The sequence below is a fragment of the Acyrthosiphon pisum genome, chromosome A1, assembly GCF_005508785.2.
Source record: "Acyrthosiphon pisum isolate AL4f chromosome A1, pea_aphid_22Mar2018_4r6ur, whole genome shotgun sequence".
Lineage (NCBI taxonomy): Eukaryota > Metazoa > Arthropoda > Insecta > Hemiptera > Aphididae > Acyrthosiphon > Acyrthosiphon pisum.
The window spans coordinates 18086869-18107789 of record NC_042494.1 but is presented as its reverse complement, the minus strand read 5'-3'; the positions used below and the strand labels follow the sequence as shown (position 1 = coordinate 18107789).

At 26.6% G+C, this 20921-nt stretch overlaps 1 protein-coding gene across 1 annotated transcript in view; it reads right to left on the bottom strand.

Moving 5' to 3' along the window:
• Positions 1-17969, bottom strand: part of LOC100161626 (oxidation resistance protein 1) — a 190348-nt gene extending 172379 nt beyond the window's left edge. The window contains exons 1-2 of the mRNA XM_029486764.1: positions 17844-17969; positions 8868-9009 (exon numbers count right to left, since the gene is read on the bottom strand). Of these exons, the coding sequence (XP_029342624.1) occupies positions 8868-8959 (92 nt within the window). The 5' untranslated portion in view covers positions 8960-9009; positions 17844-17969. The remainder of the gene's footprint in view (positions 1-8867; positions 9010-17843) is intronic.
• Positions 17970-20921: the final 2952 nt, after the last annotated feature.

Sequence of the window (20921 nt, the reverse complement as noted above, 5' to 3'; positions counted from 1 at the left end):
GTTCTTACCATCAAGTTTCATTATATAGGTCGATTCACTCTAGTTTTTAAGCTAACGGCATAACACTTGAATTTCTGAGCGTAAATTTTGTATGTTACGCGTTTGTAAGATGGAGACAACACATGCAGGTGTGACGTCCTCTTAACGCCCAATTATTTAGATAACGAGCAATTGTTTCCATTATTTAAAAAATTAAGAAGCTCATCTCATGCTGGATATCGGATATGGGTGAATGCGACGCTGCTAATACATGGACCAAAGTTATACTTTACTATCATACCTATATCTTATTACTATTTTCTTATTTTTGTCTCTAACTAGGTATATGTTCAATGTTGTATTGCATAATTTCTCCTTTTTTTTTAAATGTTAAAAATTATGTAATACATCATACATTTTTTTGGGATGTAGATAACGCTGGGTCTCCACATGAGTTGTCTCAATGAGGCCCAGTAATCTCTAAAAGGATATAAATTAAAAATTAAAAAATAATAAAAAATCAAAAGATTAATAACCATGTATTAATTTATTGGAATGTCGATTTTTCGAAAAAAAACTGCATATATTGTTTAACTTCTCAATAAATGTGTATAACAATGAAATATAATTTTTTTACTAGTAATTTTATCTTCCGTAATGGGAGGGTGAGTGTTATATGTTATTATTAACGCTCGTGCCATTAGCTTCAACGTGCCCACCTCATTGAATAACGTCTATATCCTTTCCCGCGTTTCATGGACACCCCAGATAATCATTTATCAAGAGCAGATTGTATCGTTTGAAAACAAAACCATCGCTCCGGGTAACTCAGAACTCAATGATAGATCATTTATGAAAAAAAAAAACTTCTACGAATAAAATAAAACACGTCATAGTACACAATGAAGAACCAAAATTAACCACCTGAAGTGTATTATATTAGTTCCGCAATCCGCATCATCTATTTAGGGTAACAGTAATTTTTTTAATCAACAACATACCATTAATATTATAGTTTACTTCATTATTAATTTAGAAAACCAGTACAGTAATAATGTCTTAGTGTTTTTTATTCAAATTTTAACCAAAAATATAAATTTGTGTTTAAAATTAATATTATTTAATTTTATATAATTACTAACTGAATAACCCAGCGCTACCCGGGAAAAAAATTGTGATTAATTAACTCCTTTTGGGTGTAATTGAGTAACTTGCTGTGCATAAGTATGGAATCAAAATCATATTATATTTTAATTTTTAGCCATCCCGCGTGGTGTTGCCCGTGAGTTTCGCTTATGGTAATGCAATCTGTATATTATCAATTGCGGACACAGCGAGTTGGAAAATTAAATATAGGCATATAGCCTTTATTAGTACAGCTTTGTAGTTGAAAAAAATTTGTATATATAGTGTACCTAAAATAGTATTGAAATCATAGTTGATCATCCCGGATTTTTAGGAGTATTTAATATTAATATATGAATATATATATTGGAGGGTTATTTTATTTTATTTTTACGGACAAACCGTTGTAAGTGTACCTAGCTTTGGGAAATAATTCATATATATAATCTGCAACCAAAGGCAACCATTAATTAACAAAAAAACAGGTTCGATTTTCACCGTGAATCTTAAGATCCCTGTTTTACCACCTGTTTAAAAAGCGAATACCAGGAAATCCTTTCTTATTGCATATCTAGAGGAACCACTAAGTATTCCAAAAATCAAGTTCACACGTTTTGTATTTTAAAACAATATTGTATATTTAATTAAGATATTGCTTGATAGATGGCGCCACTCTTATATTCTTACAATCCTTTATTTTCCCTATTAGGGATTGAATTTCCAAAAATCCTCTCTTAGCGGACGCTTACGTCATAATAGCTATATATATGCCAAATTTCAGCCAGATCCATCCAGTGGTTCCGGCTAGGCGATGATGAATCACTCAGGACAAGTAATTTTATATATAAAGAAGATAGAGATCTCTTACTCAAAATCAATGATTTGTTAGAAATTACTTGTTACTATTAATATTGAATTTCTAATGTTTGCATTGGAATAATAGTACTGGTTACTACATTATACTAAGGTACATAAACAATAATGAAAATAAGACAACTGACCTATAAATGATTTAGGTATTTCTTATTACTTTTTAGTAACGACGTTTCAAAAAACCTCATGTCAAAATTACAAAAATCGTTCATATTTTTATTTCTTATAAACGAGTTGAAATTAAATATTTCAGTAAAACTAAAAAGTGAAAATTAGTAGAAAATCTCAGGAATATTTGGGATAAAATATAATTAAAAAGCTAGGCCTATCATTAAATCGACTAAAAATGTATTATTTTTCTACCAACTAATTTTACTACCCGAATACCACTAAATAAACTTAAGTAATTCTATTCTCGTAAACACTGATTATCGCAGAAGAGACTTCTAACAAAAAGCTATTTGTCATTTTCCTGAAGATAAGATGGGTAGTACAGAGCCAAGACTTTGGTAACATGATAAACTCAGGTCTAGGAGGGGGCTTTGAATATTAATGTGTTGGAGTATAAACGTTGCCTTGCATAATTATCGTAACCTATTAGAAGCATTATAAGTATGCGCAATAATTACTATTAACATTTTTGGTTTTTTTATACTATAAATATTTTAAACTAACACATAAATTTAATTATTTTTTCTTAATTTCATTTATTTAAACATGAAGTGATTTTAAAATTGTAATAAACATTTGATACGTGATTTAAAATGTAAATATTTTCAAGGACTTCTTGAAGCGTGTCAATTTTTGATTATTTGTCTATTAGTAAGTACCTATATAGATAAAACATTTTATTTTTAGTGAAACTTTTTCTTTTTAAAAGCACTTAAACATTTGAATTATAGATTTTCTTCAAGACACAATATGCGTTATATACTTATATATATATATTGTACACGTTTTCTAATTGAAATTATTTGCTTAAATATTTTTAATCTTAAAATTAATATGTTTATTTTTTGAAAATTATGTGTACTTTCCTTTGCAGTTCCCAAATTTTCCCTTTTTAAAGAACAAAAAGATCTAAGTACTGATATAGAAATGATAAGTAAATATATTAAAGTACTGCACAATTTAATAGTATATTAAATACATAAATACAATTTATATACAATTTTTAATTAATAATAATTACTATTATATAACAATAAAGGAGTATTTCAAAACTCCCATTATCTAATAAGATTTTTTCTTTAAATTATCAGAAAAGACAACACATTTTATCAACAAAAATCTTAGAATAACTTTATGAAGAGGACATAATACCCTGTTGTATTCATTCTACGTCTTACCAACGCAAATAACATACCAAATTTTTTTTCGGAATATTATATTTTACCACCATGATTATACCAAAAACTACAAAAAATAAGTTGTACAGTGTTTAATTAATTTATAACATTGAGAAACTCGAAAATTATCTAGTATTTTAACTTATTAACATATACGAGTATGTTATAACCGCAGCTTTTATTTTTTTTCAAATTCCAATCACTCATAATTTCAGTCAATAATAATATCATAAAATATCAGTATATAGGTAGTATCAGTATATAGGTATGTATAGTATCATATATAGATACTAAATATTTTCTAGTAATTACTAATAATTATGGCCCGGATTTCGATGCAAAGTGCATCTTTTTCTAAGTGATCTTGGCAATGCTTTCAAAGTAAGTACATAATTTGTTCATGAAACAGATACTTCAATAGTGAAACTTTTATTTTGGATTTTTTAGCATGTTTTGGTAATTTTGTTAATTTTAATGCATATTTGTACATTATACCACTTACTACTATAAATTGAACTAATTTATAATATTATCTAAAGATAATTTATGAAATTGTTTTTCTTGATGTTTAGTTTAATAGTTTTTTATAGTTTTTCTATACAAATTGTCAATCATTCTATATGAATTCTGTTTTTTTTTTTTATAAAAGCTTAGTAAATTATTTTAAATTTATTGTAAATTATAAATTACAATGAGTAATAAAACATTGCTGCATTAAAAAAATAATCTTATATGTCAATTTTTAAGGGCATTATTGTGATAAAATATATTTTTTATGGACATATTTAGCCATTTTTTAGTGAAATTTTTGACTTTTTTTCGAGCATTTAAATCTGGGTCCTACTAATAACAAATACCTACTTAAATAAAAGTATTTTGTATATCTACATATTTGTACAAAATTTATTTTATTCAATTTAAATTTAATAGAATATTATAAACAATATAGAAACAGAAAATTATTAAAAAAATTAACCTATAACTAAGTAGGTATATAACCGCTTATAACCAAGATTCCAAAACGAAAATATTCAAACTTATTTCTAATTCTACTATTCACTAATATATCTTAGGTTATATCTAGGTTAAAATTATGTAATCTACGGGAAAAGAGTATCTATAAAAGTAAAAAATGTATTTATTTTATTCATGTAGTTTATTTTTAATTGGTGCCTCAGTATATAGGGACCCAAGGTAAACTTGCATACAGAGAACATGTTATGTCAAGTTTACCGTGTTAGGTGACAAACATTTCAATACCTTATTTTCCAATTTCCTGAGAAAAATATGAAATGACTATGACGTGTCGTATAATGTTTTTAAATTCATACCTACTGTATCTAGGAAAATTCAATAATTGTTGATGTTATTACATGATTAAAGTTTTTTTTTAATGTCTCAGGCCGCGCAGCTTATATATTATAGTTCAAAGGCCACCAAATAACATTTTTTTTTTTCAAACAATATTTTACATTTTATTATGTATTATATTACGCAGGTGTCGTTATTTGGTATAAAGAATATTATTATATCGAACGCTCAACGTGGTGATATTAATTGAATGGCTGATGAAGAAAAAAATTACTCGTATACCCACTGTCAAGACGGATAGGCGTGCAAAGCAACTAATTCCAGCCTTAATTGCTATGATCCATCAACGTATATTATATGACTTTAAAACAACAAAAAACAAACACAGAACAACCTTCAGGCAAAACCCGACATCAACATTACAAATATGGCTGTTTATCATTGAGCTGGAAGACCTTTGATACCGGCTTTGTACTTAATTGAATTTGAACACTTAAACATGTTTAATTTATTGTTTTACTCGAATAATAGCAAGGATATTTTTCGTGGATATCGACCTATTTGAAAATACTATAATGTTCACATCAATCAATAAGCTCATATATGTAATACGTATAGTACCTAGGTATATGAGTACCTATACAATACATTAAATATATTACAGATAGGGATATTGGCTGATTGCTCAATTTAATACTATACAGTATACAGTCGCCGTGGGAATTAGGTTGCCTATTGAAACAATATGATTACATTTTTTTCTATTATTCTATTGTTCTTATGTAAAATGAGAGGACATCTAATTAAAAAGTTATTAAATAAGTTTTATGACTTAACTTTTTTGTTAAATGTCCCATGCTTTTTAGGTAATTTAATGTAAAAGATAATCGTTAACCATACGTGCTTATAAACATCAGTTAGGTCAACTTATGATTTAGCACAGAAAAATAATTGTCCAAGTAATTGATAAGTATATTTCGAATGAAATATAGCATTTCATTTGAAATATAGAATGAGGTCAATCAGGAATTTTAAATCAATAACTAACTTTTTTTATTTCTTAAATAAATTTAATACAATAAAGATTTTAATGTATAATATGATTATTGATTAATAACATAATATGCCACTTTATGATTTGAATATAATTGCATGTATCTAGGTAACTAACACGAATTTAAGTAATACTTTTTTATATTATTAACATTTTTCCTCCAAAAACTTTTACCAATCAGTGGTGTTAAAGCGTATATTATATTATAATAATAGGTATATGTTTTAAATATGAACACAACTTATTTTATTCTTTCACCGTTTTATACTTTTATAGTATAAGTTTTAGAAGAAAATATTTTAAACGTCACTGGCTAAAGGAAATTAACATGAATGTTTATGGGTTTCAATTTTCAAATAATGATGTACCTGTTTTAAAAGCTGTATAGCAGTTCCGTAAGTTACGAAACGTACCTATAAAGGGGCATATTAATAACTAAAACTAAAAACACATTTCAAAGCTTTTAATTTGTGTCTACATGAAGGAAAAGGTAAAAAGTTGAAAATCTAAAGTTTCTTCTTTACTTTTTAAAGTTATAATGAAACTATAAGCAATAATCTTAAACGCTATTATTGCATACCTACTAGATACTAGTATTATGTTATACATTACTGGTTGTATTGTATCCCCATTGTTTTTCAGTTTTACTACACGAGCATTATTTAAATACTGCACGCCACGTGGGCACATTGGAAATTTTCACTTGGCTCAACCACTTATGATTAGGATTAGAGGGGCCTCTGGGCCATGATCACTAGTGTAATGACAGATATAATTAACAAATATTATGATTTATGGTGATTTTCATTTTGTAGGGAAACACGACATATTATTACTATACTTTTGTTTTTATATAACATAATATATATGATAGCATATGTGTCATACAATATTATTACCATGATAATAGTTATTAATTTCACTGCAACATTAACTAGTAGATCATTTTAAATTGCACCTTTTTAATTTAATAGATGATTTGATTAAATTGTTATTTATAAATTCATATTGGTTGACAACTACATATTTTTTTGTTCGCTCAATTTTGAAATAAATTATTTAAGTATTTTAGCGACTATACTGAGTAAATTAAATAGGTATCTGGTAGGTATATCGTGTAAGTATATAATATGTCTTATTTTCCCTCAAATTAATTTAAGTATAATATAATACCTATTAGTTATTACTTATTACAGTATTTACAATAATTTTGAATGTTTTGATTTTATATTTTAATACACAAAACCTAAATTAATAAACTTCAAAAACATATAATCATTAAATATATTAAATAAATGTTTCTATTTTAGTATTCACTATTCTTATTAGTTATCTTTTGTATATTTTCTGTTTATTAGTTGAATTAAGAATATCAAATTATTTACGTATAAAATGTAAATCAATTTAAAATGCAAGTACCTATAATATAGTAATACCTATTTAGTATGTACCTATATTGTCCTATATATTAAAAACCTTCATAATTTTGTAAGTTATAATCGCATTATCACTAAACTATAAACAATAAACATATAATCCCAAACTATCACGTACCTATCATGAGTAAGTAGCAACTATAGACACTGATGCAATTATATTATACAGTTTGAAAATCGGTATGTACTCTATGCACGTGTTTCTGGACACAGCCCTATCTATTTGCACAATCTAACTATTGAATTCCAAACACGATCGATTTCACAAATAATTTATCTTACGATGTCTGGAAAACAATGGACAATAACAAGTCGGAGATTGTCGTTTTCAATAATATTAGTAAGATAGATATTTTATTTAGTATTTTCTTGTGATGACTTGTTGTCAAATAAAAAACGACATGAAATATACTTTTATATATAATTGCACATTCTCTATACGCATTGGTGTGAAAGCCTTTTCTTCTGACCTTTTGGTGACATTTCAATTGATAATAAAATTTTATTACAGTCTTTAATGTTTTCGGTGTCGTTTGAAAGGGTAGAAAATCATAAGTCGTACACCGAATATCTGTCTGAACAGGATTTGTTGTAAAATGTATTACAATAAATAATTTGTTATGACAGGAAACGTACAATGTAAATATTATAATAAGATACTTATTAAATCTTTGTGATTAAGATATGATAAAGAATTATGATTAAGAATTAAAAGAGTATTTGAAATTATTTTCTATTAAATGATCCGTAACTAACAAAATTTCAATAATAAAAAAATTTAATATTATAACTTGTTAATCCAATTAATCATAAATACATTATTATACGTAAATTTGTCGATTTCAAAATGTATAAACAAATCAATTACAAAATTAACCAATTATAAACATTAGTAGCAGGTTAGAAGGATAAATTTTAAACCTGTTAAATAGGAAAATACCATAACATTGTAAACATAATTGTCAATTGATCTAATTAACCAAGTTTGACGTAATTTAATATAAATGTTAATATAAGAGGTTTATTAAGAAAATCACTACACCATATTCTTATTGTTTAATTTTTAATTTAACCAATTACCACTTTTAATTAAATACAATAAATAACTTACCTAAGTAGAAAACCCAAATAATAAAATTACAATAATTTTACACAACCCATTTTATCGCTCTGTTAAAGTAAACTAAAAAATTGTATGGTTTAGTCATTTTATCAACTTGTATCTACCCATATGCTTAATGAACGCAACAAACACTTTAAATCTTAAATGGCCCTTTTATACGCATATTATAATCTGTACAGTATTTATACATTATACATACCTAACATTATACTAAAATATAATAAAGGTATATGCGGAGAAGAGAGAACAATATTTTGGAGCAGACCCCCAAAGTCATAAATAAAAGTCACGTGTCGTTGTTTGAGTGTGTGTGTAAGTATCGATTCCTAGCGGCAATTTTCTTTATAAGGGCTCAGATAAAAACAAATATTCCCTACATGATTTATAGTTTTTACTTCCTTTCCGTAACAGAAGAAAACAATCTGTTACAGAATAAAGTATTTTTCTAACCACCATAATACCGATGCAAGCTTAATGTATAATCGGAGGTTAACACACCAAACCTATTCGTTTAAACAGATTTTAAAAACACACAACATATTATTAACCACTTACCTGGAATAAATGGAGTTCATTCGATTGCTATGGATTTGTAATCTATTTATTTTAGTACTTACTGCCAATTAAAGCTGCCTGTGATTCCTTCTCGAAGTCGATCCTTAAGAGATCTTTGCCTGGAAGGTCCTGAACCACCTGTAAACGTGGCCATTCTGTGATTGGTAATATCGATTTCAGTTGAAGTTGCAGTTGATCTTTAAACTATAATTAAACATAAATAATTAAATTAGTAATTATTTTTTTCTCTAATTTAATTTTTATTTTCAGAACAGATGCCAAACAAGGAAAGATATTTTATCTGTCTTATTTTTACTATAAGATATAATTAATACAATTAACAAAAAGTAAATCCTTTATATGTATTAAATAAATTTCAGTACGATAATAACCATTAAGAAAAATATTTAAATTATAGATGAAAAAAACATTTCAGTGTTTTGAGAAATAGAAAGAAATTTCAGTAAAATATAAACCATTAATATGTTACAGATCTATATTATACCATCTATATTACAGATTCATAATATTGTTTTATCATAAAATATATTAATCCAAAGTTGAACATCTTTTTTAATACTTTTATATATTTATTATAAATATTAATTATTATGTATTTTAGTATATTATAGCTGTAACAATCAACTGCAGTATAATAATATTATATATTAAACTATAATTCAGATTATATTATTATTTACCTTGCATTGTACATTAATTATACACACATCAAGTACACATCAAATTACATTTTATTTTTATAATACTATTATAGATTATATACCATTATTGTTTAAACAATAACTGTACCTACCGAAAATAGTTTTAAAAAAAACTAAACCAAATATATAACTTATAAAGAAGAGAATCGATATTTTCAGCTAATAAAAAATATTATGAAGGTCGACTGTTGCTCGTGGCTAATATTCCATCTTTTTTTTTATCGAATGGCTAGATGTCAACAATCAAATTTCAACTTCCACCCTACACCTACCAATTTCTAAGCCTGTTTACGAGCTGTCGAAAACCGACACTCTACGAGTGAAGACGGATTTCACGCAACACGAGAGATGTCGTTTGTAATGAGAAAACTTTGACAAATAGTGGATGTAATATGTTTGCCGACAGATAAGAGCGCATAGTATGAAGAATAGTTAAGGTATTTCTGAAGACAAAATAATGTACCAGTCTCAACTTATATTCACTAACAATGTTTAAATTTATTCAAATCCTCGTTCTATGCTTATATTTCAATCCACGCTTACATAAAGTAATTATAGTTATATAAATTGGCAATTATATTTTAAAATATCTCGTACCACTCTTATATTAATATCTGTACATTTTTTTCTATTATAATTAATATATTTAATATTAAAACTAGGGCTGAGGACTTCTGGTAGGTACTTATGAACCTGGAAATACCTATGTAGTATGTATCCACTTAAGCACTAAAAAAAACAGCAGATATACATTTAAAATATGCTCTAAAAAATGTATAATATGACTTTTGGTACTTAAATTGTACAATTAATATGAAAACAAAATATAAAAAAATAGTTTGATTAGGTATTTACTTTATAAAAACTTGAAAAAGTACTAATTAGCAATTAACACTTTCTGCTACACGCGTTGAAGTGTTATCGGCCAGATAATCGACCGATATGCTGCGATTAGTGTTGTAGTACTACCTATTATATTTTTAAATATTTAATTTTCCAAATGTATACATAATATGTATATTATGTACAGTACATAGTTACATTTACATAGTACTCTCAATTTGTCAAAGACCAACATTTTACACTCAAAGTTTTTCAACATTTTTCAAAATATTTTCTTATTTGTCCTAACTGACTTTATTAGATCGGAAACTAGCAAAATATGTTCATACTTTTTTAATATGCTCAAATATGCATTTATACGCAATAACGGCAAAATATGCAAAAATAAGCAAAATACAATTTTCAGTGTAACTCACTGGTATTATGAAATATATTTATACATTACTCACATTATTCTGCTACATTTCTAGACAAACATGAAAAAACTAGAAGTCCTCAGCCCTAATTATAACTCTGTATCTCTGTACACATAGGTACGTACTTACACAAACATACACACATGTATTTTTAAAAATAAAATAAAAAATATTTTAGAAAAAATCTAAAAATAATTTAAGTTTTAAAATCGAGTAACTGAAAACATTTCATCATATCTATATTATTTCTTCGAAATCTGTAAGTTAAAATAAATCCCTTAAATTGTATAAAATCTGGAAACAATTGATACAATAATTATCAAGGCTATCGAGGGTCTCTTGAAAAAAATCATTGAGCTTAATCTCAATACTTAACAATAAGACCCTCCTTAATAACTAATATATACGAAAAAGAAGTAGATACATATACTTATTCAACAATAGATGCAAATATGATTCAACGAAATTTAAATCAATACATTGTTATCCATTATAGTTTCAAAAAGTAGCAAATCGCAATATTTTATATAGATACAAATGTACAATGTACGTAGGTACAAGTAGGTTTTAACAATCTTCAATATTATTTGATTATAATGGTCTTATACTCTAATAATTCATCTAACAAAACATTTTTGATATAATAGCTATTATAATTTAAAGTAAGTACTTAATAACTATCTTTTTTATTGCATTTTCATTAATAAAAAGGTGGGTAAGTGGATATAGCTCTGCTGTACAGTAGGTTACAAGTGGGTCACTGTATAATGGATGGTATTAAATTTGAATTCAATGAAATAATATCATTGTATAAGAAAAACGATTCTGAGTGGAGACGGTATGTCAGTCTAGGTATAAGACATATATTATATACTTATATGACGTATGGTATTAAAAAAAAAAATCGACCTATAATAAATTCCAAATTAATCATATCACAATATTCATTATACTGTTTTACTGTAAATTATTTACTTAATAATATATTTTTTTTAATTTTGATTTTTTTACAAGCTACCTAATTGAAAATTTGAACAAGTAGTTTTTCAGTTATTTAGTGTTTACATTAAGAATAAAATAATCCTTAAAAATGGTTTTACAAAAATATAAAATAGTTGTAGTATTGGATCTAGTATTTACTGTATTTGGACCATTTTTATAAACTATACATATAGGTGGATTAATATAAATTACTATAATTTTCAAATTACCATAGCCCCGATGTTCCAAACTTATTATTATGGGCATTGTATCCTTAAAGTATACACAACGTTAAGTAATTCAAAAACTACTCGTTTGATATGTCAACAATTTTTAGAAAAACAATTCGCTAAATAATATGCAGTGGAAAAGAGAGGTAGGTAGTCATTTTAAAAACAGAAGTTTTCTTTATCACAGGACAAAAAAGACACAAAATTTTGTAAGTAATACAAAAATCTCAAGAATTTTAATAAATGGTCTTAGGTACCTACATTCAAAAGTTTCAAAAATCATATTTTAAATAACTGCATTATTGAAGAAGAAAAAGGGAGTTAACATGCTTGGTGATTTACCATTGTATACCATATAACACGCATGGTAGGGTAGTAGGGACCAGGACACCTCTAGTGCGTAGGTAGGTACCTGGTTATTAAAGTTATACCTACTTTTTTCAATAGCCTAATTGAATTATCTATAATTACATAATTTTATCTTAGAACTATTGCCTCTAGTGTATATTTAGTTAACAAAAATCTTTTCCATGCCCAATAAAATACAAACTGCAAACTCATCAACACCGACACATCCAAAGTATAAAACAAAGTTTGGATAGCATTTATCAATAAATATAGTGACTGATAATTCAATCACTTCCTACAAACTCCAAATGAATGCTCAATTTACACAGCACTAATCAAGCAGTAAAATATATAATCAAAAATAAATGAAAAAACACAAAAAAACTATTTAATACTCACTCAGTCTCTTAGACATCCAAAATTCAAAAAATCTAATCGACGTATCAAAACTAAAGAAAAAAATTTATTAATCTCGCCAAAAGGAACAGACATTTTTTACTAATGGATACTTTGGCAATGGGCACAGTAGTATAAATGACAATTAAAAAGATAATGATTAAGTAGCGTTCAGAGCGGCAAACTCACCGATACTCCAATATTAAACATAAGCAAATATTATGCAGAAAATTCAATATAAATAGGTACATATCATTTATGCAAAAACATTGGAAAATCAAAACACCAAAATATAGCATACATTTATAACGCTCAACCACCTCATAGCTAGAAACTAACCTCCCATATGTGGATCATGCGGAGTGAATTACCAGTCAAAACATCCTAACCATACGCCAAAAATTCGAAAACTCAAAAAATAAACATCACATACCACAACAATAAATAATTAGGAGAAGCATTACAACCCGAGCTCCTATCAACTGTAATATACAACATAATCTAAGCCAAACCTATATAGGTACTGTAAATAATATGTTAGTATAATGTAAACTAATGGCCTATAGTAACCATGGGATCAATAAAAAAAAAAAAAACTATAAAAACGACTGTTAAATAATATTTTTTAAAAAAAATTATAATTTTTTAGGAGCATTTTAGGGATTGTAACTTATCTGGGATGCACTGTGAGAACATTAAAAATTAATTATGTGAAATTTTAAGGTATATGCAATATGCATATTATAATATTATATTAATATGAATGTGCATTTAATTTTTAATAGGTAGTCATTACCCATATCCATATGTATAATTTGGTGAAATTACTGGGGGGGCTGAGCATTATATATTTCGCATTACACCTATAGGTAGGTAGTAGGTACTACTGTAATAGAACCACACGCAATTATTAATTTTTTAGACATAATTATAAATTGTGTAGTGCTTAATTTTATTTTAAACACCCAATGCGATATGCTGCGAAAATCAAAAATATATGAAATTTGTCGATTATGGCGAGTGGCGACTACCGATTCTCCAGATATTGTCAGTAAAAAACTTCATAAATCATAATTAGTTAAAAAAAAATAGTATATTATTACGTAATTTCATCGAAACCGATACTACTGCTGAAACAATTAATGTCGGTTATTATTAATATTACATTAATAAAATTATGATAGTAAATTTGTAAAATCGTACGAATTTAATTTAATTTTTACCACCAAACATTTTTTTGTAATGAATTTTAATTTAACAGTTGCTTATCGAAAATGCATTTTTAATTACCTTATGTATATTTAGGCACTTTATAATTTTAAGGGCCTAGGGGGCTAAGACCTGTACTTTAAACTTCTGAGAGCTTTGACCCCTCAAGCCCTCTCACCGATTTCCACCTATGCCCGTACCTATGTAATTGGTAAATTAGTTGTAGGTTTATTTGTATTAGGTAGGTACATAGAAAAATGTGAAATAATAAAATATTTTTCTAAAATTTCATGATGACTACCATATGTGAAAGTATTAAAAACACTCCTGCAGGTAAACAATATTATTATAGAAGTAAACACGCAAACACAATATACAAATAACTTAAAGTGGTTATTTAATTATTATTATAACTACCTTCTGGCAGTGACGGATACAAATGATGGGCAAACGCCCTTGGACCTAGTCAAGTTTTTTTTTTTAACCAATAATGTATTTTAGTTAATAGATAATTTAAAATCTTTAACCAACACTCAAATTTGGCATATTTAAACACGTTTTCCTTCCGGTCTTCTAACGCAGATACTTCAAAAAAGACTCTCTTTTACGTGAACTGCAATGAGCATAGATAATAGATATAATAGATTATAATATTCCTATTACTCCAAACTACTCCAAACTACCCCAAACTAAATCAAACCATCTGTTATTGTTATCTTTATTATTTATGCAGTCATTTTAAAATCAAAAGTAAATAAAGTTAGAATTTATAAGTGGAGTTATTAAAGAATATTTTTTTAACCTAGTTATTAATATAGGTAGTCTTTTATTTATTTAATTACTTATTACTAATAAGTGAACTTATAATAAGTTATTAGTGTACTACCTAATAAGGTTTTAAAACATTATAAACTTACAATCATTTCAGAAATTGTCACTGGTTAATATTTTATGGATAAACTGTGTAGCGTATATTATACGTATTTTAAAACTATAGGTTCACCTAATTATTTAATCTTTACTTATATATACTTATATATATATATATATTGTTAACTAATAAAAAGAACAGATTTTCATTGTTCTTTATATGAAAATGATTTTAATTAAAAATTAGTATCAAGATTAAAAGTTTTAATTTAAATAAATAAATAATTATAATTTATTTTTAATTTAATTTAATGAAAAATATTCTTAGTTTTCAACGTGTGCAATGTAAACAGGGAAGAATATTCTTTAGTCTCGAGGTATGGACGGAAACAGATAAAACGCCTGACACCATCACCACTACTAATACCTACTATACCGGGCTCGTTTTTGTTGGTTAATTATCTTCTAGTACAAAAAACTTTTTGGCAAGTCGTTTCTGCTTTTTTAATTAATATTTAAATGAGCCTGTTCGGGTTGAACGTTTTCTGTTCAGTTGTCTATTGTAGCAGACAGTAATCGTAAAGTCAATAATCTCAGTATCAGGCCAGATTTTAAAAGACTTAAAACTTGTAAATATTAATGTTCGTAAATTTAAATAACATGACATAATAACTAAAATGACTAAAATATAATATATACGCTTGATACAATGTTACCTTATAAACCATTATTACATTTTTTCTCCACAAACAATTTTTTTTTTTTTATTGTAATTCAAAAAATATTAACAATAGAAACTTAGAACATTATATCTACCCTTATCGTCCTTAAATTATAACTGTATAAGCTCAGTGAAACTTTCGAAATATTTGGATTGATTTTAAACCATTATTAAAATAATTGTACTACTGCAGGGAATTGACATTTTTTACTATTACGTACATTAATTAAGTTCAAAATATTTAATTTAATTTTAAGCTATTTATACAATAATAATATTAAACCACTGACCTATTCACAGTGTTCTGTAAGGTACGTCGATATTGACTTTATAATTAATACAACAACTATATAGTATGGTATTCAACAAAATTAGTTCAACTTACCATATAACTAATAAAAAAAATTGTTGAATCCAAATTTAACAAATCTATTTCCGTGAACTACCTATACAGGCTATACTTAATGACGAGCCCAACTCGGAGCCTACTATATACAATTATATAGAGTTTCCTGTAATTTAAATATTAATAGTCAATATAATATATAGTTATGGATAACTGGGTAGTGTGTAATGTATTTTGATAAATTCGACCATTTTATATTGACGATTTATGGTATAATATTATACATGTTGATATGATCAAGACATCAAGTTATCCTAACCTTTTTTAAATCTCTGGAAAATTTTATGAAAATACTAAACAGTTTCTTCCAATTTGACAAAAAAAAATATCAATGCTCATGCCAAAATTAACTACACTACTATTATAGTGTTGCACATATTTTGTCAATTACAACTTCGGCTAAAAACTAGATGAGTTAGAAAATATAAGACATACTTAAAAAATTATACTCCTTTATATTAGGAAGATATCATAAGAATTAAAAGTAAAAGAGTAATGAATATCTACAAAAAAAAAAGCTTTTTCATATTTGTTGTTTATTTTAAAAATTAAATACAATATTTATAAACACTCGGGAATTTGATCTATTTTATTGTTCAATATTTGTAGAAAAATATTTAGAATATTTTCGACGTCTACGTCTTAGAAATAAATTTAAAAATTAACATATTTTAAGTTCTTATTATACTAACAGATTTGAGTGTGAAAAATAACGAAAACGCTTTGGGAATTATTAAATATTAACTAAGTAATTAAAAAAAAATATGTAATTATTGTTAATAATAATTATAAAATGTAACGTTTAATTGTTAAAAAATTTATGAACCTCGTAAAACCTAATTCATAAAAAATGAAACAAGTTTTTTAATTTTTATGAAGGACAATAATATATAATATAATGCTTTACTATAATGTGTCTCTGAAGAATGTATGGCATATTTCAAAATTCTTTCCACTAAATTACGTATTTCGAATTAAATTTAAATATTCTAAGTTATGTACATTGATTAATTTCAACACAGAGTGGAAACATAATATGAAATTATCATAAAACACGGTTTTGACTTTTTGAGCATAGTAAATTAAAATGTATACAAGTTATGAAACATACTTTAAATATTAGTATTTGTAACTAAGTATAATAGTATATTCATAAAGTATTTATTTGAGAATCAGAAAATAACTGTTTAAAACTAAATATATTATAAAACAATAAATATTGTAATTTTTTATTTGTTATGAACAGCTATTCTGTTCAAAAGAAGAAACAAATGAATACCTAACATTCTTTAAATATCATACATTTGTACATTAAAATATTCATTTAACCAAAAAATTATTTAAAATAAGAAAAATGCACTATTACTTTCCAATACCAATAAAAAAAGTAATCAAATAAAATTCCATAATAACTTTTACCTACGCGAACAGCAACAACATAAGAACTTTTTTTAATTTGCAAAACATTTGCTAAATCCCAATAGATATTATTTTAAATATAGGTATTGTTTATTTTGGACAATTATTTATAGGTATATAAGTAGGTAATAAAATAAAATATGACATTTCTAAAGTCTAGATCGCATAAAATAATTCTGAATTTTATAAAACTGAAGAGAACCTTTTCAAAAAAAAAAAAAAAAACGCTAAATTTAATTTCCGTTTTCTAAATCTAAAATAATTATTTAGGTAGGTACAAGATTTCGTCTTATAATAATATATCTATAGTGAATACGCAGACAGTCTATAACAGTCAAATGTCATTGGCTTATAAAAAAAAATAAACATCAAAAGTTAAATCAAATCTATTCTAAAAGTTATAATTCCCTAAACATTTTAAAGAAATTGTTTTTAAAAAAAAGATGACTTCTGACATCAAAGTACCTACTACGGTACCTGATATTATATAGTCTTACGAATCATGTCCCGTCGTGCTGTCGAACGGCGGGTCGGCGTGACGTTCACGATTCGGTGTCCGGATGGAAACTGCGGCGGCTCCTTCAGGAGGGGAAGACGCGCTGGAAAAATCGGAACACGAAGGGGTAACAACTTTTGTATCCGGTGGTGACGGGGTTTCCCGCATGTAGCGCCCGCGTAGTACGCCCGCCGCCATATACACGCTCACCGACATTTTGTTTCCCTTCGTCCTCTCTATTGAATGTTGTGCTCTAGTATGCGAGATGGACGATGTAATGTAAGTTTATGCGTTTTATGTATATAAATATAATATATATTATACGATTGATATAAATATATAATAATATATACCTACCTACATACACTTTACAGGGTATATCTCAAAGCGTTTGTCCCGTCCGTAACCTTCTTACTATACTTAATATTATCAAATTAATATGATTTAGAAGCCATGGTTTTCTAATTTAATATTCATACTGCATGTCGCATGAAATTATGTTACAGTTCACCCAGGCTAGAAATAAAAATTAATTTTTGTTTTTGCTGTAGAGTCTCTTAAAAACCCGAAAAGGCCAAATATGTATTTAGACCTAATTTATGTTGAAATATAAAAATTCAATTACGTATTTCCATTAAGTGTACAAAATACTTAAAATAGCCTGGAAAGCTTTAAGACGACGTTATGCCCGCATGTTTCGTCTCCGTCTTACGCTAACATAGCAAACTTTACGTTCAGAAGATTCCTCTTTACAATGTTCTTTTTAATATCAGAGTGAATTGACCAAAAATTACATTCAATGGCGTGAATATTAATTGTCAAGGCCCCACATAAATGTTTATGATATTTTAATATTGAACCAAGTTATGAGCATTTTAAAATTGTATATTTGTTGTACATTTACACTTAAGTTCATAGGTACCTATGCTTGTTTTTTGCCAATGCAAAACATGTTTATATTATAAATAGGTACTTCCCGGAGTACTTACCTACCTAATCTTTAAGTTATGAAGAAACCAAATGAAAAAAAAACGTTAAGTAGGTACTCGGTGTTTTCTAATTCTAAGAAAATGTATGAATCGAAGTATGAATGATAAATATGTATTAATAAGTAACCATTAATTGTATAATATATACCTAGAATGGGAATCATTGAATCAAGTAGCTTTTACATTTTATTCGTTTCTATATTCTATAGTGATAAACAAAGCGTTACGCAGTCAGTTAGAAAATAAAAATATCTGCACCCAGCCCAAAAACATAGAGTAACCTAGCTGGGGCATAATAGCGCACCTAATATTTAACAGCTGTTATGTGGTAGCATACACGTTTTAGAAATATTGTTATATTGTTTTCCTATCATAAATATTATGTAGATTTCAATTTTCCGGTCAAAAATTGATTTTACCAAAGCAAATACCAAAAATTCAGAAATTCTAAATAATGAGAAATTATAACAAATGCGTCTTTTTACCTCATTATTGGGGTAAAAGTGCGCACCTAATGGGGTAATAGGCCGCATGCTAAATTAATTCATAAAATCTTGAGTAAAATCTTTTTTATTAAAAGATTGTTATCTATTTTATTTTTATCAAATAATAAGTTATAAATAATATGCATGCATAATATATAATTAATACAGTATTAACAGTAAATACTAATTCAAAGTCATTTTTTTAAGTATAATTATTCAATAAATATTACATAATATTTATTTAATCATAGATATAATATTATGTACCCATTAGTTCAAATAAATTAATAAATAAATTGATATAATTAAATTCTAAGACATTCAATTTGAAGCTAGAAAAATCAAATGTTTATAAAAGTAGGTAATCATCAAGTAGCAATCGATAATCATGTAAGAATTACTGCGCACTTTTACCCCAAAACGCACTAAGCCATTTTACCCCAATATGATTTTCTGCATAAACAATATTGTATATTCAGTTGTTATCATATTGATATTTGACTAGTATTGACGTTTAGTCACCTACTTGTACTAAACGAATATATATAAAAGCAACACCTAACGTGTCGTTATATAGTACACATTACTACTTCTATAGTATACTACTCAAATATTATATCAGACGAATACAATTAATACTTTGCCTCATATTGCCGCCAAAACTTCATCAACTGCTGAAAAAAATATTTTATCACGTTTGGCTATGATAAGTATTGATAACATAATCAAAATAACAAAAATGTTTGACCAGTATGATGGCAATTATTAAATTACTTATACACATTAGTTCATTTTGCCCAATGCACCATTATATATCCCAGGTTACTCTATTTATGTTAAAAAAGTAATTACCTATTGAGTATTGCGGGGTGTAGGTACCAGGTACGGATCCAGGGGGGACTAGGCCCCCCAGACATTAGTTTTCAATTTTTTTTTATAATTCTATAGATCCTGATTACCTGATCCTACCATATTACAATCGCACAGATATGTGTATAATAATATAATATAGGTATTATACATAAAATGTGTGGACTGTAAATCCAATATTGTATATTATAATGTAAAATCATTGTAAATTTAGAATAAAGTGTATACTGTGATTATATTTGTGCTGTTGAGAAATGTTTGCCCCTCCCCCGCCCCGATCTTTGCTCTGGATTCGTGCCTGGTAGGTACTATACAAATTCCTTAACAAATTCCTAGGTATGCCACTGAATACTGATATGGTACTAATTAATATTCTAAACTTATAACCACATAAATTAACTTATGACTAAATCATATTTATTTAGTTTATAAATTAGGTAGGTAACTATACTTACAGTTAAGATATTGTTAAAAGCCGGTTGGCTTTAACTCTTTGATAAATTTAATTAAATAAATAAATTATACTTTTACCACAAACTGTATACCTACCTATAGTACCTAGTACCCACCTATAATATAAATATTATAAATATGCTTACTTTGGCACATAGTCACAATTAGGACACCAAAAAATGTTGACACTTCTTTTTGGTAGCGGGAGGTGGCCTCATAATTTTTCCTTATTTATCTGTTTGAAAAATGTCCCTTAAATAAT